The sequence below is a fragment of the Neopsephotus bourkii genome, unplaced genomic scaffold (assembly GCF_033783945.1).
Source record: "Neopsephotus bourkii isolate Nb327-2 ecotype Australia unplaced genomic scaffold, CSIRO-AGI_Nbou_v1 NB_616, whole genome shotgun sequence".
Classification (NCBI taxonomy): Eukaryota; Metazoa; Chordata; class Aves; order Psittaciformes; family Psittacidae; genus Neopsephotus; species Neopsephotus bourkii.
In genome coordinates this window covers 1,916,593-1,940,975 of record NW_026901116.1, presented here as the reverse complement: position 1 = coordinate 1,940,975, position 24,383 = coordinate 1,916,593, and the positions used below count along the sequence as shown (strand labels likewise).

The window sequence follows — 24,383 nt, the reverse complement described above, 5'->3', positions numbered from 1 at the left end:
GGAGCCTTTATAGAGTGATCACAGTCAGCCTGGAAAATTAGGGTAAATAAAGTGACAGAATGGACATGAAACAGGGCTGTGCGATGCAGTGATTGCAGAAAACCTGTTAGAATGAAGTTATACCAAAAAGACCCAGGAACAGTAATTGGTCCTTGAATGGTTGTTATTTGTCAGCAGGATGCATTTCCAAAGACACAATAAAAAGGCAGAGAGAAGGGGGAGGGAAAATGATGTTATGGTTCAAAGCAATGGGAAGAGCATCCCCTGGGTAATATCATCAACCGCTGATCAGATGTATTTCCTTTTAATCACCAGTTAACAAAGAGGATTCTTCTGCTCTTATTTTTAGGGGGTCTGGTTGTAATTTATGCTTAAGTTCTTTATTGATTAGCAAATGCTTTTGCCTGCAGCTATTTGTTATCAGCATAAGAAATAAGTGGTGTTCACTCAGCAATGCTTGAGCATAAGAAATAGGTAGTGTTCATTCAGCAATGCTTCATGAGTGCTGTAAGGCTGTAGGGAGACTTAGAGCAGCTCCAGTGCCTAAAGGGGCTGCAGGAAAGCTGGAGAGGGGCTTGGGACAAGGGCCTGTAGGGCCAGGCCAAGGGGAATGGCTTGAACCTGCCCGAGGGGAGACTGAGCTGAGCTCTTAGGCAGAAGCTCTTCCCTGTGAGGGTGCTGAGGCGCTGGCACAGGGTGCCCAGAGAAGCTGTGGCTGCCCCATCCCTGGCAGTGTTCAAGGCCAGGTTGGACACAGGGGCTTGGAGCAAGCTGCTCCAGTGGAAGGGGTCCCTGCCCGTGGCAGGGGTTGGAGCTGGAGGGGCTTTATGGTCCCTTCCAACACAAACCAGGCTGGGATTCTAAAGAGAAACTATTATTTGAGTTACTGAAGGTGCACTTTGCCAAACATGTGTCACTTGTCCTGAGACTTGGAAAAATGGAACAAATATTGATTTTTGTATTCTTTGAAACAAGTGCTGTTGTTTAATCCAGAGGGTTTATGAATCACTTCACCAGTCACTGATCCTGCTCATCGCTGGCTGTACAAGCCAGCAACATCCACTCAGACATGTCACAAATGGATGCCAGTGACTGCAGAGCATTTTCTCATGCAGTCTTCTCTTTTAAAACTTATTGTGTAAGTCTTTATTTTCCCCACATGTTGCTCTCCAGCTCACAGCTTAGATGGAACAGATACAGATTCTCTGTTCCCTGTTACTATTGTCAGGATTTTCCCAAATGGAAAAAGTATTTCTACATTAAAATTTAACCGTGTGGGTTGTTATATAAAAACTTGTAACACTCTTAATATAGAACAACAGCCTCAAATGGGAACAATTAAAGCCAAATAATGTGTTTGTGTTATCTCTCAGCAGTGTTCGCCATGGTGAGCCTCTGACAGGCTGCATGTTCCCACCCCGTGCTTTCAATCCACAGCCGAAGTTAACCCCAAACCCACTGTTTGAGAGAGCTGAGCTTTATGGGGACTTCACAACAGGTCTCAAGTGCCCTTCTCTGTAGAAATCTAATTTTCAGGCAGTCATTTAGTTGCTTGCAATATTTGGGCTTTTATTTCAGGTCAGGGTTTTATGTGTCCGGTTTTCTGCTGGAAATTTTCTCTCTGGTTTTGTCACTTTTGTGATGGATTCAATAGTGCATGTAGTCACTGTTCAGGTGATAAAGTTGATGTGTTTAAGTGCCCCATAGGGTTGAACATTAATTTCAGCCGTTTTAGCTTTTAACAATTTGGAAAATCCGAATAAAATCTGATGTGGGATGTTACATTATTGGTGAGGGAGGATGGAAATTGCACAACAGGTCTGTGTTATAGTTCTTACGTAGTATTTCAGTAAAGCCTAGAACCATAGCGTCAGAGCATGGTTTGTGTTGGAAGGGACCTCATCCAGTTCCAACCCCTGCCATGAGCAGGGACCCCTTCCACTAGAGCAGCTTGCTCCAAGCCCCTGTGTCCAACCTGGCCTTGAACACTGCCAGGGATGGGGCAGCCACAGCTTCTCTGAGCACCCTGTGCCGGTGCAGCTGATGTGATGAGGGCAGGCAGGATGCTAACTGCTCTGCAGCAAGTGAGTGGCTGGAGGAGGTTTTGGTGTATCAGGGCTTGGCTGGCAGAGCAGTGTTTGCTTGCTGGGAAGTCACAGTGCTGCTCATGGAGAAATAATTGTGCCTTCAGAGAGAAGAGGACAAAGAGCCATGGGAAAGTGCCTGTATTTAAGCTCAATACAGCGCGGTGAGGATCACAGCGAAAGGCCAGTGCTGAGCCAAATGCCTAATGAATACATCAGCTGTGACTTCTGCCCACTCTCCATGTGCCAATTATTTATTGATTATTAAGCCAGCCAACATTAACAGTGTGAAATCCCCTGTCTCACCGGGGTAGTAAACCTGTCATGCAAATGCTAGCTAAATACACTTGGGTTTGGAAGCAGCAGCAACATTTAACTTGCAAATGTTGTATGAACTCTGCCAAACTGTCCTGTTTGCTCTCTGATGTTAAAGGGGCTGTTGTGCAAGGTGCTGTCATTGGATGGGTCAGTTTAATAATTGTCTCTGGCCAAAGAGCACTGTCTGCTTTCAAGGGTTTCACATGTTTGCAGTCCATGAAACGCTTCTGAATTCGGTGTTAAAACTGTTGACCACGCGTAGCAGAACATGGATGGCTCAAGTTAAGCTTATAAATGAATGGCCCAGCTCTTAAATATGCTGAGCATTCGGTATTTATCAGTTTGTTCTTTTTCTGTCTTTAACATACAATCCCAGCTTGGTTTGGGTTGGAAGGGACCTTAAATCCCATCCAGTTCCAACCCCTGCCACAGGCAGGGACCCCTTCCACTGGAGCAGCTTGCCCCAAGCCCCTGTGTCCAACCTGGCCTTGAGCACTGCCAGGGATGGGGCAGCCACAGCTTCTCCGGGCACCCTGTGCCAGCGCCTCAGCACCCTCACAGGGAAGAGCTTCTGCCTAAGAGCTCAGCTCAGTCTCCCCTCTGTCACCTTAAAGGCGTCTATCTGAAAGCTTCCACTCTAAAATAGGGGGTCTAATTAGTGGAACAATTTGACTAGGAGCCAGTTTGAACAGCCTGGCGTAATCTAAATAAAACCCACATGCTTTGGGCAAATACGTCTCCCTTTTCCCAACTGGGGCTTTAATAAATAAATTAAATAATGAGATGCAAAAGCTCAAAATAGCACTGCAGAGCTCTTGTGGGCCAGAACACATCTGTTCCTGCAGCCAGGGTGAAGCAGAAAACCAAATTGGGTCTTCAGCATCATCTTGCTTGGGCTTGTGGTGGTCTGCTGTGATGGCTTTCCTTCATCCTTGAGCTCATACCAGTTGAGAAAGCTCCTGGGAGCTGGGCTCCACCTTTCCCTCTGCTTTCCTGTGAATCGTGTTTGCCTTTTGAGATTTCAGCTCAGTGTATTTGAGTATAAAAGGGATCAGCCATGATCTGGGCGATGGGATCCATACCCAATCAAGTGCTGTTTGGTCCTGATGCTTGGGGTGCTTGGAATGCCTCTGGAGTTGGACGTGTTAGTTGTAAGTTTTCTGAGGAAACGTTATGCAACCATCATCTTCATCATCTCAGCCATAGGCTGAGAAAGTTGGGGCTGTTCAGCCTGGAGAAGAGAAGGCTGCGTGGAGACCTCATAGCAGCCTTCCAGTATCTGAAGGGGGGCTATAGGGATGCTGGGGAGGGACTCTTCATTAGGGACTGCAGTGACAGGACAAGGGGTAATGGGTTCAAACTTAAACAGGGGAAGTTTAGATTGGATATAAGGAGGAAGTTCTTTACTGTGAGGTTGGTGAGGCACTGGAATGGGTTGCCCAGGGAAGCTGTGAATGCTCCATCCTTGGCAGTGCTCAAGGCCAGGTTGGACAGAGCCTTGCGTGCCATGGTTTAGTGTGCGGTGTCCCTGCCCATAGGAGGGGGGTTGGAACTGGATGATGTTAAGTTCCTTTCCAACCCTAACTATTCTATGATTTATCTTTATGTGTTTTTGGTCTTTGAAGTCACTGTATGTGAAACTTTTGAAGCCCATAGTTAAAAGCAGGGGGCAGAGTCCACAATGAAACTTGTCCACTATGAAACTTCTCCACCGTGTCTGAAGTGGTTGCAACTCTATTAAACATACCCAGCTGCCTTTAAACTGAAATAGGATTTTTCTTTATACCTTTACAAAGGTAATTTAAGCCTAAGAACAATATGGTTCCTCAAAACTGTTACCCGGTGACTGGTACCTTTGTGTTTTTCATATGTCAAAGAGGAAGTTATTACCACGATCGTCTCACTCCTTGTTCTGTAAATCATCTCTGACAGATTGATTTAAAGCACAGGCGATGAGAGGAAGTTACAGACCTTATGATGCATTGATATGTCTGTGGTTAGGTCTGGCAGTCATTCAGCTTGGAATTTCCTCTTTTGAATAACTTGAAGTTTGGTATTTACTGTGTTAAATAGCAGAAATGAGTAGTAAGGCGCCTCAGTGCTATGTCTGGGTGCATTCATTGGCCCAGCAGCAAGGCAGAGAGCTGCTTTGGGCCAGGGAAGAGGAAAACACCCTTACAGATACACAAGGCACATCACCTTCAGATCCTACCCATGGAGGCATAGCATGTCTGGGCAGACAATTCAACAGTGTTTGCGAGTGCCAGAGGGAAGCACTCGATATGAAGTGGGTTGGTGCTTTCTGTACTAGAGAACTCCGCTTAAGTGGTTCTGATCCTTCCTGGTAGGGTACATTGAAGTCTCCTGTCTCAGTTTCATTAGTTTTAAGGCAGGAATGAACTTCTCTTGCAGGGCTTAAGGGTGTTTGCAGGGGGTGTTTGGTGTTTCTCTGATAAATAACCATAGAATCCCAGCCTGGTTTGTGTTGGAAGGGGCCTCAAAGCTCCTCCAGCTCCAACCCCTGCCATGGGCAGGGACCCCTTCCACTGGAGTAGCTTGCTCCAAGCCCCTGTGTCCAACCTGGCCTTGAACACTGCCAGGGATGGGGCAGCCACAGCTTCTCTGGGCACCCTGTGCCAGCGCCTCAGCACCCTCACAGGGAAGAGCTTCTGCCTAAGAGCTCAGCTCAGTCTCCCCTCGGGCAGGTTCAAGCCATTCCCCTTGGCCTGTCCCTGTAGGACAAAAGCCCCTCTCCTACTTTCTTGTTAAGGCATTTTAAGACACCTCAGTTACAAAAAGAGATAATAAAATGAAGCTGTAAGAAGGTAACTGGGAAACTGGAATGAGGCAAAATCCTTTCTTTTCTTTTCTTATTTTTCTTAATAAACTCATGTGAACAGAGTGGCATTTTATGCAGAATTCCTTGTCAGTGCAAAGATGCTTTTCCTGTGGATGTTACTGGAAAGAACTTGTGATGCCTGAATCCTAAATAGGCAGGTGGGATGTTTGTTTCGAGACTGTTAGTTGAGAGCGGGCCTGTAAATCATGCTCAGTTTGGTAGTGAAGTGAGGGGTTACTTCACAACTCTAAGTCGTGTTGAGCCACTGTCTTTGTTTTTCTTGTTATAAATCTGTTGGGAGCAGATGGAATTTCATTTTTTCCTGCTGCTGTCCAAGAATAACTCCTTTCCAAGTCATTTCAGAGGCAATAGGGAAGGTGCATGTGGTAGATGTGGAGTTGGAAGCAGTGATTTTTGCCGCTACGCATTCCCTTGGGGAGTTGGGCTCTTTGTTGGGTGGCTTGAAGGGTGCCCATAGGGGTGTTAGGTTCTGGATTGGACCCACTGTTGAGTCAGTACTTTGCCTGTTGGATTTGTTGGTTTGTAGTTTGGGTTTTATGTTGGTTGTTTGTATTTAAGGGAGGGTTTCTTTGCTCTGGAGTGGTTATCAAGAGAGCTATATATAAGACACTGCCTCCCTACAAGGGAAGAGGGATAAGAAACCCAATCCATGTATGCACATCCACCTCCACAGCAGAGAAATCAGTAGGCTGCAGGTTGTCACCTTCCCTGCCCTGCTGAGCTGTTTCATAGACAAGCACTCCAGAGCTACTTATTATATAAAAGATCTTGGATTATACAGATGTTGTAGTGAGTCTGTTGCTAAGGCTGTGTTGACACAACCCGTAAATTCTGTATTATGTGCCAATGAGTTTGTTATTTCCAAATTTTCCATGTTTATTCCGAAAATCTAATGGTTTCTCATGGTATTTGCTCGATTAAAATGCACTTTAAAAGTTTATTCTTTGCCAGAATTATGTTTTGATAGTCAGATTTCCTGCTGCCTCTTCCATCACAGTAAGGAATTGAGGCTTGCTGTTCTAACAGCAAAGAATGTGTCTGTGGGCTAGGAAATACCTTGCTTGCATTGTAAAATTTATCTTGCAGAAGCGCTTAATAAAGCAGAGCAGTTTATAGTGGCTAAAAGCACCGCTTTTCCTAAGGGATTTACACTTGCTGGTCACAGCAAGTCAGACAAACGTGCTCTGGTATTTCAAAATCACTCCAAATCTTTGCTTCTGTGAGCTCAGAGCTCTTGTCACTGGATGGCTTTCACATTGGCTTTATTTTTCAGGCTCTTAAATAAGCATTGTGGTGGTTTGAGTGGCGTGGGTTTACTTCATGCTTGCGAAAAGCTGGTGGAAAAGCTTAGGCGAGACGGTGGAGTGAGCTGAGTGTGGTTCAATGGCTCCGTGCCAGCAATAGGAAGTTTTCATTCAAGGGATTAAGATGATTTAACTAAATCTGTGTCCCCAACACAAGAGGGATGTGGAGCTGTTGGAGCGAGTGCAGAGGAGGCCATGGAGATGCTGCGAGGGCTGGAGCAGCTCTGCTCTGGAGCCAGGCTGAGAGAGCTGGGCTGGGTCAGCCTGGAGAAGAGAAGGCTCCTGAAGGGGAGACCTTAGAGCAGCTCCAGTGCCTAAAGGGGCTGCAGGAAAGCTGGAGAGGGGCTTGGGACAAGGGCCTGTAGGGCCAGGCCAAGGGGAATGGCTTGAACCTGCCCGAGGGGAGACTGAGCTGAGCTCTTAGGCAGAAGCTCTTCCCTGTGAGGGTGCTGAGGCGCTGGCACAGGGTGCCCAGAGAAGCTGTGGCTGCCCCATCCCTGGCAGTGTTCAAGGCCAGGTTGGACACAGGGGATTGGAGCAAGCTGCTCCAGTGGAAGGGGTCCCTGCCCGTGGCAGGGGTTGGAGCTGAAGGAGCTTTAAGCTCTCTTCCAACCCAAACCAGGCTGGGATTTAAGTCTGTCCTTTTCTCCATTTGCTATGCCAGGACACTGGCTGCGTGTTTGGGTGGAAAGCGGCACACATGGCTTGCCACCTCATAGCTGTGAAGAGCATCCCATCTAAAGCTGTGTTTCCTTACAGCAGTAATGAAATGAGGCCTCTGTAGAGCATTCATGGGGTTGGTGAAATTTGTTGACTCTTTCAGGTGAATTTAACCAGCCATTTAACTGATAAAAGTCACTGGGGGGTTTGTATAGAGTGAGGTTTTATGCTCCCCAGACATACAGCTTTATCAGGCTGATCTTCTTCAGTATCAGTATTTCTGGTGTTGAGTTGAACACAGAGCTTAATGTAAACTTATAGATGTGCTAGGGTTGCATTTTGATAGCAGATTGATTCCTGAGGAGCCTTAAAATTCAAGCTACTCCTGCCTTTCTTTCCCTTTCCCCCTTGTTTATCGTCTGAATACCAGCGTGTTTCACATTGGTATGTGACCTATTTGGCAGCAGTATGACTGAGTTTGGTGGTGTATGGAGTCATGAGCCCGGCACACAGCTGCAGCAGAAGCACAGAGAAGTGAGAACATGTAGCTGGACAATATCTGCTCTTTTAGTATCTAAATGGAGACTTGCCTAAGTTTGAGTCATCTGAATTATCCTTTATCTTTGAGTTTTGTTCTACTTAAAAGGGACTTCTTAAGGAAGCTGTGTACATCTGCCTTAATGAAATACTTCAAGTGTTCAATATTTAGCTCCTTCTTTTCTACTTGGTGTGAAATTGCTTTCATTAAAAATGAGTCATTTGGGGAAAATACCACTTGTGCTTTTCTTCAAGGGGTTGCAAATCATTCTTTTTTCTCCTTGGGATGAAGAATTAAGCACAACAGGCCCTGGGATAGAACAGCTGTTTGAACTGGAAAATCACAGACTGGTTTGGGTTGAAGGGGGTCTTAAAGCTCATCCAGTTCCAACCCCTGCCACAGGCAGGGACCCCTTCCACTGGAGCAGCTTGCTCCAAGCCCCTGTGTCCAGCCTGGCCTTGAACACTGCCAGGGATGGGAGTGTAAGGGAAAGGGAGAATGTAAGGGGGACCACAATGAAGGGAGTGTTCCATAAACCCTTTGTGTCTATGAAAGGTGGTTACAATTTTACTCCAGTATTTGTGTGGAAATGAGAAGCTTTTTGTTCCCATCTTTTTTGCTTCTGGATATTGGCAATCTTAAGTGGCTGCTCCATCCCTGGCAGTGTTCAAGGTTGGATGGGGCTTGGAACAAGCTGCTCTAGTGGAAGGTGTCCCTGCCCATGCCAGGGGGTTGGAACTGCGTGAGCTTTAAGGTCCCTTCAATCCAAACCATTCTATAATTCCATGAGGTCGAAGGAGGTGATCCTGCCCCTCTACTCTGCTCTCGTGAGACCTCACCTGGAGCATTGTGTGCAGTTCTGGTGTCCTCAACATAAAAAGGACATGGATCTGTTGGAACAAGTCCAGAGGAGGCCACGAGGATGATCAGGGGCTGGAGCACCTCCTGTATGGAGATAGGCTGAGAAAGTTGGGGCTGTTCAGCCTGGAGAAGAGAAGGCTGCGTGGAGACCTCAGAGCAGCTTCCAGTATCTGAAGGGGGCCTATAGGGATGCTGGGGAGGGACTCTTCATTAGGGACTGTAGTGACAGGACAAGGGGTAATGGGTTCAAACTGAAACAGGGGAAGTTTAGATTGGATCTAAGGAAGAAGTTCTTTCCTGTGAGGGTGGTGAGGCACTGGAATGGGTTGCCCAGGGAGGTTGTGAATGCTCCATCCCTGGCAGTGTTCAAGGCCAGGTTGGACAGAGCCTTGGGTGAGATGGTTTAGTGTGAGGTGTCCCTGCCCATGGCAGGGGGTTGGAACTGGATGATCTTAAGGTCCTTTCCAACCCAAACTATCCTATGATTCTGTGATTCTATGATTCCTATTTGACTGTCGATTCCCAGCTCTTTTCATGACCTTCTCTGTGTCACTTCAGCCAGAAACCTGCTTTAAACCATTTGAGATTGTCATTCTGTAGGTTCACAAAGCCCTGTCTGCATCTTGGGACGTACTTTTACTATTTTAGTGATCTACACCTGAGGATCTACGTCAGGATCCTATTTTTTCAGGTCAGCACCAAATGCAAGTTAACCTTCATGCCGAGCTGTTTTTCTTAGGGAGCAATCTTCCCAGCAGGTAACACGGATCTGTAGTAGCTTAAAAATTTTTGGATGTCAGGCAGGAAATAAAAGGAATTATTTCTATCCCTGTTAGGAAAGTGGGTCAGGCCGTGGTATTTATTTATAGGATGTCTTAATACTTTCATTTTCCTTTTCTTGCTGCAAAACTGGCTGATCTTTGCTTGAGCTCTTCTGTATACTGTACTACCAGGTACTGTGTTCTGCATCTGGCCTGGAAATCAGCAGTGATGGAGGGGGGCATGTGTGCAGTTAACACTGACTTTCAACATGCTTTTTGAGGGTTTACATTGAGTATTTTGGGGTGGAGGGGTTAGGAAGGATTGGGAAGCTTTGGAAAGGGGAAGGGATTGCTGCTGCTGAATTGATTTTTCTGGTAGGGAGTTGGTGTTTTCGTACGTGTCTTGGCAAGCTGCAGCAGGACAGCGGTCATCTGCGCCATGGGGCTGGCCTTGTATTCCATTTATTTCTGATTCCTGCTGGATGGAAGGTTAAGTCAACAGCTTAGCCCCATTTCCAGGTTGGGTACCCAAGATGGGATGGGGCTTGGAGCAAGCTGCTCTAGTGGAAGGTATCCTTACCTGTGGCAGGGGTTGAAAGTGGATGAGCTTTAAGGTCCCTTCCAACCCAAACCCCTCTGTGATGTTGTGGTTTCATTCGCAATACAACGCACGTCCCACCAGTGAACACTTTTGCCTGTGTTTAAATGCAGGACTGGTGACTTCAAAGCTTGTCAGACTAAAGTGCTCTTCAGCTGGAGGAGAATATTGACGTGTCTGTCAATTCTGGGTGTGCGTGCTTTTAAAGTTGGAATTCCGATGCCTTATTTCCAAGGTACACAGATGAGGTGAACTGCAACTGAAATCCTCGTGCATGTACTTAAGTTTTTGACTAATTGAATGTTTCTAATTTTGACAAAGCACCGAAAAATCATCCAACAAACCTTGTGGGCTCTTTGCAACCAATGGTGCATCACAATTAACTTCTGAAACAGGAGGGAGGGCAGAATAACAAATGGAATGATGTTGACTGCTGGAAAAAGGGATTCAAATTGATAGAATCAGAAGTGCATCATGAAACAGAATCCCAGCCTGGTTTGTGTTGGAAGGGACCTTAAAGCTCCTCCAGCTCCAACCCCTGCCATGGGCAGGGACCCCTTCCACTGGAGCAGCTTGCTCCAAGGCCCTGTGTCCAACCTGGCCTTGAACACTGCCAGGGATGGGGCAGCCACAGCTTCTCTGGTCAAAGATACAGTGTGTATCTTACATGCTACCTGTAGTTGGGCTGGATCATCTAATGCCATGAATCTCCCAGTGGTACACCTTGATGGTACCTGTTTGGTTCCGTAGATCCTTGTTCATAAGTCCTTGATGATTTTCTTTGATGATCACAATAAGTTGCTTTCTCCTTATTTTAGTCTTGCAGCGTGTTGGGTTTTGGGTGATGCTGTGTGGGGTGTATGGTGTAAGACTGCTTGCAAAGGCTCCTGGGCAAAGGTTATAAGGGTTCATTGCGTGCACGAAGCAGAGGATTTGCTGTATTCCTTTTTCTGCTGCAGAGTTAAATGTTTTAATGGGATGTAACCTCCCAGCCAAAGTTATTACCTGACCTTAAGTTTACCTGAAGGGGGCCTGCGAGACACTTGGACTGTAGGCCAAGGGGAATGGCTTGAACCTGCCCGAGGGGAGACTGAGCTGAGCTCTTAGGCAGAAGCTCTTCCCTGTGAGGGTGCTGAGGCGCTGGCACAGGGTGCCCAGAGAAGCTGTGGCTGCCCCATCCCTGGCAGTGTTCAAGGCCAGGTTGGACACAGGGGCTTGGAGCAAGCTGCTCCAGTGGAAGGGGTCCCTGCCTGTGGCAGGGGTTGGAGCTGGAGTTGCTTTAGGGTCCCTCCCAACACAAACCAGTCTGGTATTCATTCATATGTGAGCTTTATTTGCTTCTGCTCTGCACTGTTGTCTTCTTGTGCCAGGCGTGAAGCACACAGCTTACTGCTGTAAACTCCAGGAGCATTCAGAACCACCAATGAAAGATGAAAGTCGAGTTCCTTCAGGCATTGCGAACACTTGCAGCTCAATTATCTTGATTTCAGAGAACTAGGGCAAGATGCATTAAAGGGATTTGTGAACAGATGGGGAAAGCAGAGTGCAACTGTTAGATCAGCTGAACAGACAACTGTTGTAGCGTGCACCATCTGCATGGCCGTTGTCTCCTGTATGGTTGTTGGGTAAAGGTGGGCTTCGAAGGGACGTCACGAAGTGGCCTTCTGTCATGATAACGTTTCTGCTTATAATAGTGGCGGTGGGAAGGGTGTTTGGGAGAGAAAAACAGGCTGGTGATCAAGAGTGAAGCTGTTGCAGTATGGATGCAGAGCAATGAAATAGAGTAGAGCAAAGCCATTGAAACCTGCACTTGAAAACAGGTTGCGTGAAGATGCTCCTGCAGTGGAAGGATATTTATGCTATCTTTCCTTATTTTTTTTCCTCCATGAATGTGACTGGGGGGAAGAATTTGCAGTAGTCAAGGTACACCGAAATCTACATTTACATTTCAGCTTGGATGTCTGGTTCGACAGAGGAAAAGCTAAGGTTCTGGGGTGAACAGTGCTGCTTTGCTACTTCAGAGATGGGGCTGGAAATAGAGAAATGGAAGGCTAGACATAGATACACATTTCCAGTTTGATACAATAGGTGGAGAATCTCAGCGGCAAGAGCATTAGGTGGAGCTCCAGTGCGTTTCTGACATGTCCAGACATGGGTGTTATTACAAGGCAGTGTCTTTAGTGGTTGTAAAACGGGTGAAATGCTCCTTGGTTTGGGGATCCAGTAGTTTCTCGTTGTTTCTGTGTCCTCTGACATGAGGGCACGGTTTTGGAGGAGGGAAAACAGCTTTTCCTTCATTGTTTCTGTTGTCTGAGTATTGAGGTTGGGTTAATTCGGTGCCTTGTCAAATGATTTTGCCCTGGATATAATTCACTGGTGTACAGGGGAAAAGGTAAACCAAGCGTCTTCCATAAAGAGCATTTGAAGTGTGGTTTTGGATTAAATGTCTTTTATATTCCTCTCCTTCCCCAGCAGAAGAGCTGGTTGGGCAAGCAGGATGTTAAAGGAACAACTAAACAATTGGGAGGAGCTCAGGTGTGGCTCAAGGGTACTTAAGCCAAGGTGAAGGAAGCATTTCAAGATTGGTGCTGTTAATGATGCTGAAAGCTACTAGCAGCTCTGGTGGTATAATGACAGAGGGACCAGCCAGAGCATCACCAAAGAGATGACTTTGGTGGCATTCACTGATGGTGATAGCAGAAGAGCAGGACCTGGACAGTGTGTCAGGACTGGGGGCATGATGGAGATACTGGTGGCCAACTGGAGAGGAGCAGTGTTTGAAAATGATGGGGTTTAGCCTTTTGACTTACTAGTGGTTTAGTTACTGAAAGCCAGCTGTGACCCATCAGTGAGCACTCACAGCCCAGAACCCCCCCGTGTGCTGGGTGCACCCCCAGAGTGTGAGCAGCAGCTTAGGGAGGGGATCCTGCCCCTCTGCTGTGCTCTGGGGAGACCCCCTCCTGCAGCCCTGATCCAGCTCTGGGGCAGCAGCACAAGAGGGACATGGAGCTGCTGGAGCGAGGCCAGAGGAGGCCATGGAGATGCTGCGAGGGCTGGAGCAGCTCTGCTCTGGAGCCAGGCTGAGAGAGCTGGGCTGGGGCAGCCTGGAGAAGAGAAGGCTCCTGAAGGGGAGACCTTAGAGCAGCTCCAGTGCCTGAAGGGGCTGCAGGAAAGCTGGAGAGGGGCTTGGGACAAGGGCCTGTAGGGACAGGCCAAGGGGAATGGCTTGAACCTGCCCGAGGGGAGACTGAGCTGAGCTCTTAGGCAGAAGCTGTTCCCTGTGAGGGTGCTGAGGCGCTGGCACAGGGTGCCCAGAGAAGCTGTGGCTGCCCCATCCCTGGCAGTGTTCAAGGCCAGGTTGGACACAGGGGCTTGGAGCAAGCTGCTCCAGTGGAAGCGGTCCCTGCCCGTGGCAGGGGTTGGAGCCGGAGGGGCTTTAAGGTGTTTCCCAACGCAAACCATTCCATGGTTCTATGATTTTTAAGGCTGTAGGAACAAATGCTGCATTTGTTCCTCCTGCTCTCTCTCAGCCTGTCCATGGACATTCATTCTTCTTTGGAGTGCAGCAGCTTGTCAGATTAAGGCCTGCCTTTCAGGGACCAAGAGGGATTTAGCAGGTTTGTGAGCACCAGTGCTGCAGGTTGTGACTCAGACAGGAGAGGCTGTGTTGATACCTGCTGCAGTGTTTTACCTGCTGCAGTTTCTCTCAGCATCCTTTGTTAGAGCTGGAAGGGTTTTCCAGGCTCTGCCCTTATCTCTGATCAGCAGCCAGGAAATCACTTTCCATATTTTTACATATCTCACACAGAAGGACAAACCAATCTCTTCCTTTGGAGAATTCGTGTTTCCCGTTTAAAACTCTGTCAGTCATCTGTTGTTTTTTAAAGCAAGACAGCTCCATAGCATCAGTTTAACCCTACCATGGGAAGTCGGATGAAAACAGCACTTAGTGAGCATAGGGAGTGGTTGTACCTCCTTTCTGACCTTGTGCCATGTTGAGACTGGCAAAGTGTGGAGTGACCTTGAGATACGCGATCCTCTCTGGGAGGAAAACCGTGATGGAGGCAATGCAGAGGATGGTTTGTGAGCGCTGGAACAGCAGCATCTTGCTGTGAGAATGGTTGAAGATGCTTTTTGCTTGCAAAGCCATCAGGCTTCCTAGGGATTTCGTGGCTGTGTACCTTTCTGTTAAGGAGTATGGCACTGCTGTGGGAATATTGAGCTCGTGCTTGCCAACTGGTGTGTTTAGATGGGCTGCAGTTGTAGCTCACTAGTGGAGTCACCTTCATCTGCTTGTAGCTTGCAAAGTGCTTGAGTGCTTTTTGGAGCTGTTGAGGAGTGTTCCCATTGAAGTTGGGACCTTTCCTCAGACCTTGTGTCAAGGCACCATTACGCCAGTATGAGGAGATGAGCTGGGCTTGATGGAGATGGAGATGTGCACGATCCAGAAGGGCTTACCCCAGTTTTGGAAATCACAGGGTAGAGCTCTCTTTAAAGTGATGCAGAAACCGATGTGATGGCACCATGGAGGAGTAACTGAAAAAGCTTTAGGGTGAAGAAGTGACTTTGTACCCTTCGTTGTAGACAGACTGAGTGACCTGGGGTTGCTCAGAGAAGAGAAGGCTCGTAAGGGCTGAGACCTCAGAGCAGCTCCAGTGCCTAAAGGGGCTGCAGGAAAGCTGGAGAGGGGCTTGGGACAAGGGCCTGTAGGGACAGGCCAAGGGGAATGGCTTGAACCTGCCCGAGGGGAGACTGAGCTGAGCTCTTAGGCAGAAGCTCTTCCCTGTGAGGGTGCTGAGGCGCTGGCACAGGGTGCCCAGAGAAGCTGTGGCTGCCCCATCCCTGGCAGTGTTCAAGGCCAGGTTGGACACAGGGGCTTGCAGCAAGCTGCTCCAGTGGAAGGGGTCCCTGCCTGTGGCAGGGGTTGGAGCTGGAGGAGCTTTAAGGTCCCTTCAACACGAACCAGGCTGGGATTCTATGATGTGATTCTCCAATAGATGTGGCACTCTGGGGTTATGGTGAGCAGTGAGTTTTGCATGAGTTCACTCCCCTTGAGGATTCTCTTGTCTTAGCTGCGCTGCAGGCTTTGGAGTCTCTATGTACACCCAGAGTTGTTCATCCTTAGGTACCTATGGCTGTAGAGGTTAAACCCTGATGGGACTTGATTTTGGGCTAATACCGTTACCTTCATCAGTGTGAGACCTGGGACATAATGAATTTCTCTCCCCTGGTGTGCCCACGGTGTGGCAGAAGAGGGGATTTATCTGTTACACATTCAAAACTCATCAAGTAGCTGCATAGATTATATTCATCTGCTACTCTCATCCCCTATTGTTGGTGAGCACCCTTCCCTGCCTATAAATGAGGGCATTTGCTTATAGCAAACCCTAGAAGGATATATCTATCCTTCAACCTCAGGCATTTAGAGAGCAAATGAACAAAGCTAAATTGTTAATCAGTTGAGGCTGGAATGCCATTGTTCTGGTAATAGGCTGTAACAGCCCTTTCTTCATTGGCTTCAACTTCAGATTTATCCGAAACAATGGCTTTTAATTGTGGTGTGCTTGAGGCAGCGAAGCAACACTTGGGAAAGAAAGGGGGGAGAGGGGGAAAGCTCATTGTTTGCCTCAGTGTCTAGATTTAGCAAGTTCAAAATTAGGATGAGAACTGGGTTTGGGGTTTGTTTTTTCGTGTGGTTTTTATGGGTGGAAAAGCTGTGCTGAGGCTCTCCAGACAATATGCTGATAATTCTTCTGTGCTGTTGTGTCACTGCAGTTGTAGTGAGTGCAGTGCAAAGCAATCCTGAGATCCATTGGTGACCTCTTAGAGGTTGAGGTTTAATGCATTCTGTAAACCAAACAAGCCAGTGTGCCTTTTCTGGGTAATGAACAAAAACCAGCCTGCGGTTTACATCTTCACAGAATCCCAGCCTGGTTTGTGTTGGAAAGGACCTTCCAAGGGGCTCCTCCAGCTCCAACCCCTGCCACGGGCAGGGACCCCTTCCACTGGAGCAGCTTGCTCCAAGCCCCTGTGTCCAACCTGGCCTTGAACACTGCCAGGGATGGGGCAGCCACAGCTTCTCTGGGCACCCTGTGCCAGCGCCTCAGCACCCTCACAGGGAAGAGCTTCTGCCTAAGAGCTCAGCTCAGTCTCCCCTCAGGCAGGTTCAAGCCATTCCCCTTGGCCTGTCCCTACAGGCCCTTGTCCCAAGCCCCTCTCCAGCTTTCCTGCAGCCCCTTTAGGCACTGGAGCTGCTCTAAGGTCTCCCCTTCAGGAGCCTTCTCTTCTCCAGGCTGCCCCAGCCCAGCTCTCTCAGCCCGGCTCCAGAGCAGAGCTGCTCCAGCCCTCGCAGCATCTCCATGGCCTCCTCTGGCCTCGCTCCAACAGCTCCACGTCCCTCTTGTGCTGCTGCCCCAGAGCTGAATCAGGGCTGCAGGGGGGGTCTCCCCAGGGCACAGCAGAGGGGCAGGATCCCCTCCCTGAGCTGCTGCTCACGCTCTGGGGGTGCACCCAGCACATGGGGGAGTTCTGGGCTCAAGCGCTCACTGAAGCTGAGTCATGGGGAGCTTCTCCTCACCCAGTACCCCCAAGTCCTCCTCAGGGCTGCTCCATCCCATCTCCTCCAGTGAACAGGAATTTATGCAGCACCCTGTTGCCATCATGTACCTTCACCGTTGCAGTGCTTTGGAAGGCTGTGCTGCAGAATGATTTTATCCCACGTTATAATTTATTCTCAACTTTGTGACTTTCTGTACTGGGCTGTTAACAAGAGGAATCACTTTAGATTCATTAGATGGTAATTAGAAAACAGCTTTGAGTCTTTGCCTAGTTGTGCATTTCACGTCTCTGTAGGAACCTTGTTGCGGTGTGTTAATTTGTGTTTGAGAAATGCTTGTTTCGATTATTACTTGTGCTGTATTAAACCATGGATTTATCTGATCTTTTCCAGTATCACATCTGGCTTTTTACCCAGGAGATGCCATTGTTTGTATGCTGTTTTCTTGTGTTAACGTTGTGCTTGTCAGAGATTCCCGGAACTAGCAAGGAGTAGCTGAATGCACAACACTCTTTTACATACTGTGTCTCTCTTTGAAGCTCTCTTTTGTGATCTCCATCCTTTTCCTTGCTTCCCTTTTGCTTTTCTCTTACAAGATACTGAACCAGGCGGCACTCAAGGTGGAAGCCCTTTGAATTCATAGAATCATAGAATAGTTAGGGCTGGAAAGGACCTTAAGATCATCCAGTTCCAACCCCCCTGCCATGGGCAGGGACACCTCACACTAAACCATGGCACCCAAGGCTCTGTCCAACCTGGCCTTGAACACAGCCAGGGATGGGGCATTCACAACCTTCCTGGGCAACCCATTCCAGTGCCTCACCACCCTAACAGGAAAGAATTTCCTCCCTATATCCAATCTAAACTTCCCCTGTTTCAGTTTTAACCCATTACCCCTTGTCCTACCACTACAGTCCCTAATGAAGGGTCCCTGCTCAGCATCCCTATAGGCCCCCTTCAGATACTGGAAGCTGCTCTGAGGTCTCCACGCAGCCTTCTCATCTCCAGGCTGAACAGCACCAACTTTCTCAGCCTGTCTTCATATGGGAGGTGCTCCAGTCCCTGATCATTCTCGTGGCCTCCTCTGGACTTGTTCCAACAGATCCATGTCCTTTTTATGTTGAGGACACCAGAACTGCACACAGTGCTCCAGGTGAGGTCTCACGAGAGCAGAATAAAGGGGCAGGATCCCCTCCTTTGACCTGCTGGTCACGCTCCTTTTGATGCAGCCCATGATACAGTTGCTTTCTGGGCTGCAAGCGCACACTGAAGCTGGCTCATGTTCATTTTCTCATCGAACAGCACCCCAAGTCCTTCTCTGCAGGGCTGCTCTGAATCTCTTCTCTGCCCAGCCTGTAGCTGTGTTTGGGATTGCTTTGACCCAGGTGTAGGACCTTGCACTTGGCATGGTTAAACTCCATGAGGTTGGCATCAGCCCACCTCACAAGCATGTCAAGGACCCTCTGGATGGCATTCCTTCCCTCCAGCGTATCAACCGAACCACACAGCTTGGTGTCATCAGCAAACTTGCTGAGGGCACACTCAATCCCACTGTCCATGTCAGTGACAGAGATGTTGAACAAGAATTCATCTCTCAAGTCCCTCTTCTCCCCTTTAAGTATTGCAGCCCTTGTGAAAATCAGTGCAAAATTCACATGAGCTCTACAGAACGCTGTTTCCACCTGGCAGAGTTTGAAACAAGCCTTAAGTAGTGTGTGTATGCACATGAGGCTATGTGTGTGATTTTAAATCTGGAGTTCTATAACCAGATCCTTGCAATTGTTTTTTCGTCTGGAGGTTTTAAAGTTAATATTGTGGCTTTGTAGGTGCTAAATGCATTCCTTAGGCTTTGTGTAGGTTTTTCCACCTGTGTGTATGGGTGTTTATGCAACAGGAAACACTTAAAAAGACCTTGCTTTTTGTTTTCTTAGGGTGTAGCACCTGCACCTTGTAGGGTAAGAACTGGAACACCCAAGTAGTACATAAGTGCTTCTAGTAGAGAAGCATCTCAAACTAGTTAGCAAAGACAAATAGGAATTGCTATTTCTTCATACTTCCTTGTGTCTAATTCTTGCATCTGAGTGATGAAGTTGTGGATGCTCCATCCCTAGTGCTGTGCAAGGCCAGGTTGGACAGCCGTGGGTACCACGGTTTAGTGTGACGTGTCCCTGCCTGTGGTAGGGGGGTTGGAATGGAATGATCTTAAGGTCCTTTCTAACCCAAACCATTCCATGATTGTATGATATAATAAATATGCCGAAGGCATTTAGTAGGGCAAAAGACTTCAGAGCCTGGTGGTGTTCGTGGCGTCTTACCTAGAGGTAGGAGTCTTCTAGTGGGTGTTGTGAGAGTATTATAGAATCATAGAATAGTTTGGGTTGGAAAGGACCTTAAGCTCATCCAGTTCCAAACTGGATGCCATGGGCAGGGACACCTCACACTTAACCATGCCACCCAAGGCTCTGTCCAGCCTGGCCTTGAACACCACCAGGGATGGAGCACTCACAGCCTCCCTGGGCAACCCATTCCAGTGCCTCACCACCCTCACAGGAAAGAACTTCTTCCTTATATCCAATCTAAACTTCCCCTGTTTCAGTTTGAACCCATTACCCCTTGTCCTGTCACTACAGTCCCTAATGAAGAGTCCTTCCCCACCATCCCTATAGGCCCCCTTCAGATACTGGAAGGCTGCTATGAGGTCTCCACGCAGCCTTCTCTTCTCCAGGCTGAACAGCCCCAACTTTCTCAGCCTATCTTCATGCAGGAGGTGCTCCAGCCCCTGATCGTTCTCGTGGCCTCCTCTGGACTTGTTCCAACAGATCCATGTCCTTTTTATGTTGAGGACACCAGAACTGCACACAATGCTCCAGGTGAGGTCTCACTTATGTATAGCCCCACGTATGTTAGGAGAGTGTCCTCTGCTGAAGTATTTCATTCTTGGAGTGTTTTCACTCCTTGAATGACTTGTTTGTTCCCTTCCTGAGCCTTTGAATATGGACTAAGCCAAAACATTGTATAGGATGTGTCCTGGTTATCAGTGCCCACCAGTGTTGGTGTCCTGTAGAGCCCAACCATGACTGATCTGGAAAGAACAAGGAGTTTGTTTGCCTTTTTACTACAGCTGGGACATCAGTTTAGCTTTCCCTATTGTATGTAAAGACAGAATTCCTTCTACATTGTGTCTTCTGTCTAAAAGCTTCAGTTTGCTTTTAGTGCTTTGTGTTTATTGCTGTCTTTCTTGGAGCATGTCTGTAGGAGGCTGTTCATAGAGTAACATGGTTCTGCTGATGCCCTCCTCATACCAGGCAGTATGTGGGTAAGAGCTTAGTTCCTATTGCTTTTGCTTTCAGAGATGTCAACTCTGATTATTATTGTTACTGTTTTAATACTCTTTATTTGTTCGTAATGGCAGCAGCTTCTAAAGCTTAGTAAAGAATTTGAGATATTTGCAGATGAACTTTTTTGATATGGTATTCGCCAAATACTTGGGTTTGGTTATTTTTTTAAAGCTAAATCCCATGGTTTATGTTTATATAGCTGAGCTGTCATAGACTCATAGAATCCCAGACTGGTTTGGGTTGGAAGGGACCTTAAAGCTCCTCCAGCTCCAAGCCCTGCCACAGGCAGGGACCCCTTCCACTGGAGCAGCTTGCTCCAAGCCCCTGTGTCCAACCTGGCCTTGAGCACTGCCAGGGATGGGGCAGCCACAGCTTCTCTGGGCACCCTGTGCCAGCGCCTCAGCACCCTCACAGGGAAGAGCTTCTGCCTAAGAGCTCAGCTCAGTCTCCCCTCGGGCAGGTTCAAGCCATTCCCCTTGGCCTGTCCCTACAGGCCATTCTCCAAAGTCCTTATGTTCCTTGTAAAAGTTCCTAAATATGATTAAATTATGCTGATGTTGAAACACTTCTTTTTTTCCCAAGATATGTCGTAGCTGGGGCTATAGTACTAACAAGATGACTGCACTTTTTGTTCCTATCACTGTTGATAGCATTCCTGTGGTGAAAGGTTTAATAATAGTTTCCAGAGAAGATTGTTCCAAGGGTTTTCTGAGCTGAGACTCTGTGAGGGCTGTATAAGCTCATTTTGAGCTTGTGAGACTTCCTCAGGTTTCGAGAGTCTTTTTATGCTGTCAGTACCAAAGTGTTGATACAGATCAATTCCTTCCTTTTCCACAGGTATTATTATCCAAGGGGTGAATTTATAGATAAAAAAGTGCATATGTTATTGTGTACAGCTTAGAGTTGGCGTGTTGATTTGCAAATTCCTGCTCAGGAAAGAAGGAATGTGGATTTTAAAGCTTTAAATATCCATATATTCAGTACCTGCCTTTGGAAAATATTACACTGCATGTCTGAGGTTGAAAAGTGTTACAGTAAATAAATATGAAAGGGAAGGGGGTTGTCAAAATCTGTGGGGTTTGCTTTGTTAATTTGGATGTGAGATGAACCTTCAAAGTGCTTTATGGAAAAGGTTCTGGAAAATCATTTTGACTCAGTTCAGCTATTTCAGAAAGATTAGATGATGACTTTAGCAGATCACTTGGAAAAGACACGGCAAAAGGTTCCAAGATCCAGGGTGTGGAAATTTCTGATCTTGTTTCCTTCCCTTTTCTGCCAAATATGATTTTGCAGTGGTTTTGTTTTGCTACAAGTGTGTTGCAGGTAGGACTGATGTAGGTTAAGGAGGTGATCCTGCCCCTCTACTGTGTTCTCGTGAGACCTCGCCTGGAGCATTGTGTGCAGTTCTGGTGTCCTCAACATCAAAAGGACATGGAACTGTTGGAACAAGTCCAGAGGAGGCCACGAGGATGATCAGGGGCTGGAGCACCTCCTGTATGGAGATAGGCTGAGAAAGTTGGGGCTGTTCAGCCTGGAGAAGAGAAGGCTGCGTGGAGACCTCAGAGCAGCTTCCAGTATCTGAAGGGGGGATATAGGGATGCCAGGGAGGGACTCTTCATTGGGGACTGTAGTGACAGGACAAGGGGTAATAGGTTAAAGCTGAAACAGGGGAAGTTTAGATTGGATATAAGGAAGAAGTTCTTTACTGTGAGGATGGTGAGGCACTGGAATGGGTTGCCCAAGGAAGGTGTGAATGCTCCATCCCTGGCAGTGTTCAAGGCCAGGTTGGACAGAGCCTTGGGTGCCATGGTTTAGTGTGAGGTGTCCCTGCCCATGGCAGGGGGTTGGAACTGGATGATCTTAAGGTCCTTTCCAACCCTAACTATTCTATGATTCTGTTCTAGGTTTGCCAGGAGTCTGTGTTGTGCTCCTTCCACGTGCTGATGATGGAGTTTATAACCTCCCTAGGTTCAGGTGCCAGTCCTGGTTCAGGTGCCAATATGGGCTCTGCCAGACCATAGTGGTTGGGCATCTGCAAATACCACTTCCATTTGAGGTCATTCTGCCCTGATAATTTATTTTCAACTGGTTCTGCCATACTTCAGCTATTTGTTGAGGCTAGTCTGGAATATTTTGACTTGTGTATGAGATGGGAACGTGTATCTCAGTGGTCTGGCTCTTGGCTTTGTCTTCTGCCCGTGCATGTTCCTGCCGGTCTCTGTGTGAAGGTAGTAGATGCAGAACCTTAGTGCCTGTTGTTTTGGAGCCCAAGTGATATATCCAGGACTTCAGATTCCTGCTAGATCCTTCTCCTTCAGCCTTGATGAAGTGTGATTGTCATCTCTGTTGTCTGTGAGCATAGAATCCCAGCCTGGTTTGTCTTAGAAGGGACCTTAAAGCTCCTCCAGTTCCAACCCCTGCCATGGGCAGGGACCCCTTCCACTGGAGCAGCTTGCTCCAAGCCCCTGTGTCCAGCCTGGCCTTTCGAGACCTTTGCAGAAAATATACCTCATTAAAATCTATGGAGAGGAGAAGCTGCAACTGCAGCCAGTGCAGTGTTAACTTCAGTGGTGTGGATGTGTTTGATTGTCACGTTTGGAGAGCAGGAGCAATGGAAACATGAAAGCAGAGTTTGTGTGGCTTCACTCTTTGTGTGGCTTCACTCGCTCTTTCCTATGTCCCTAATTCATGGTCATTACAAGTGATGAGCATTCCAAGTGCCGAGCCTGAATATCCATTTCCTTGGTGCCACAACAAAGGGTTGAGCATGGTTCTGGTATGTGCTGGGAACTCTTCATTAGAACCCCCTTCTGACCTATGGGTTTGCTGCTTCTGTTTGCACAGCCCTGCATTCAGTGGCCAGACAGTGCAGTTGTATAGACTTTGCATGGACTTTTGCACAGTGTTTTGCAGATGTTGAGAAAACTGAGTCCTTTGTTGGCTTTGCTCCCTTCTCTCTTTCAGTGGCACATTAATTTTTAATGTTTTTAAGTATTGCAGGTCAGTGAGTGTCCTGAAATGAATGATAGCAACTGTACTTTCTGCTTTTACATCCTTCTCCACAGTCTTTTGCTGTAGTCCAAGTTGTCACCACCTATTTATAGGTGCGGAGGGGAAGGGGTATTCATAGGGTTGTCCTGGCACTGTCTTGGCAGTGGGGACCACTCAGCTCTTGGACTTCAGTCACTTAATGTGGGATGACATGGGGATGGGAACATGCTTCTGAAGGTGGTGGCTGCCTGGAGCTGCCATGCTCTGATGTCCTGAGTGATGCAGCTCTTGGTACTTGAGGAATGAAGGTCTTAATTTGCACTAAAAGGTTATGGGGATCAGTCTTTTGGTCAGGAGGTCATCAAGGAACTTTGTGAAGAGTCAAGTAGCGAATGGGTGAGAGGTTGCATCATGGACTTCATCTGAACTTCATGCAAGAATCGTGTTGTTTGTATAAAGGAATAAGGAATATATATGATATAGGAATAATTTTAGCTTTTCTGGTAGGGAATTCAACTTTCTGGTTATGTGATGTCTACATAGATTTGGATTTGAAACTATACCATTGGTCTGATGGAGAAGCCATTGCTCTCAACAGTTGTTCTTCAAGGGCAGTCATCAGAAAGCTTGTACAGAGTTTAACAGGAGAACCCCAATTGCTCAACTGTGTTTTGTTGTGCTGTTGGTTTGTTTGTAGTGGCTCTGAAGTAACCAAACCCCTTATGATGGATCTCCTGAACTTAGGAAATCCTTTATGAATGCTTCGTTCTGCTGGAGACTAATGCTTGTCTTTGGTTTTTCGTTGCAGACTCACTGGACCTTCAGGGTATGTCACGGATGGGCCTGGGAATTACAAATACAAAACAAAATGCACGTGGCTCATTGAAGGAAGGTGAGTGTACAAAACCTGGGGCTTAGTGTTGCTCATTGTGAATTTTAGGTGAGGTTTATCTGCACTGACTAATTTTAGATCTCGCGATTCTTTTCTGTTATCCCTAAAATTAAATAGAAGAGCATTTAGTTATTCCTGGTAAATAAGTTGGTTTTTTGTGCAACTGAGCCCACCAAAGTGACTTCTGAATTACAGATTTGCTGTGTAAAATACCCCTCAAGTTGGAAGTCCATGTGGAACGTGAAAATCCAGGCATTTGTGTAAATAAGTGAAGAAACATGATTCATTTAACTGTTACTGTGTTAGGGCATTCAGATCTTGGGCTTCAACATGAATGGGACTTTTTGGCAGTATGTTAAAAAATAGAGCAAACTAAAGCCTCTTACTCATGGAGAATCAGTTTCTGGATGATGCACTTCAGATGCTTATTTATTCTCTGGGCCATGAGGACTTCAGAGGTACCACTGACCTGTTTTGCAAAGGCTTCCTAAATTACAGAAGACCCTCAGACCTCTTCCCCTCATTTCCTTCCTTTCCTGTGTTTGATCCTTATCTTCCTTACAGTGATTTCTTGCAGAGAATTTTAGGAATAACATATTTAGTGCATACCCTCATAGCAGCC

General features: G+C 47.3%; 1 protein-coding gene across 1 annotated transcript in view; it reads left to right on the top strand.

Annotated features, from left to right (window-relative positions):
* Positions 1 to 24,383, top strand: part of ATRN (attractin) — a 178,462-nt gene that overhangs the window by 19,757 nt on the left and 134,322 nt on the right. The window contains exon 2 of the mRNA XM_061351927.1: positions 23,678 to 23,761. Coding sequence (XP_061207911.1) covers positions 23,678 to 23,761 — 84 coding nt within the window. The remainder of the gene's footprint in view (positions 1 to 23,677; positions 23,762 to 24,383) is intronic.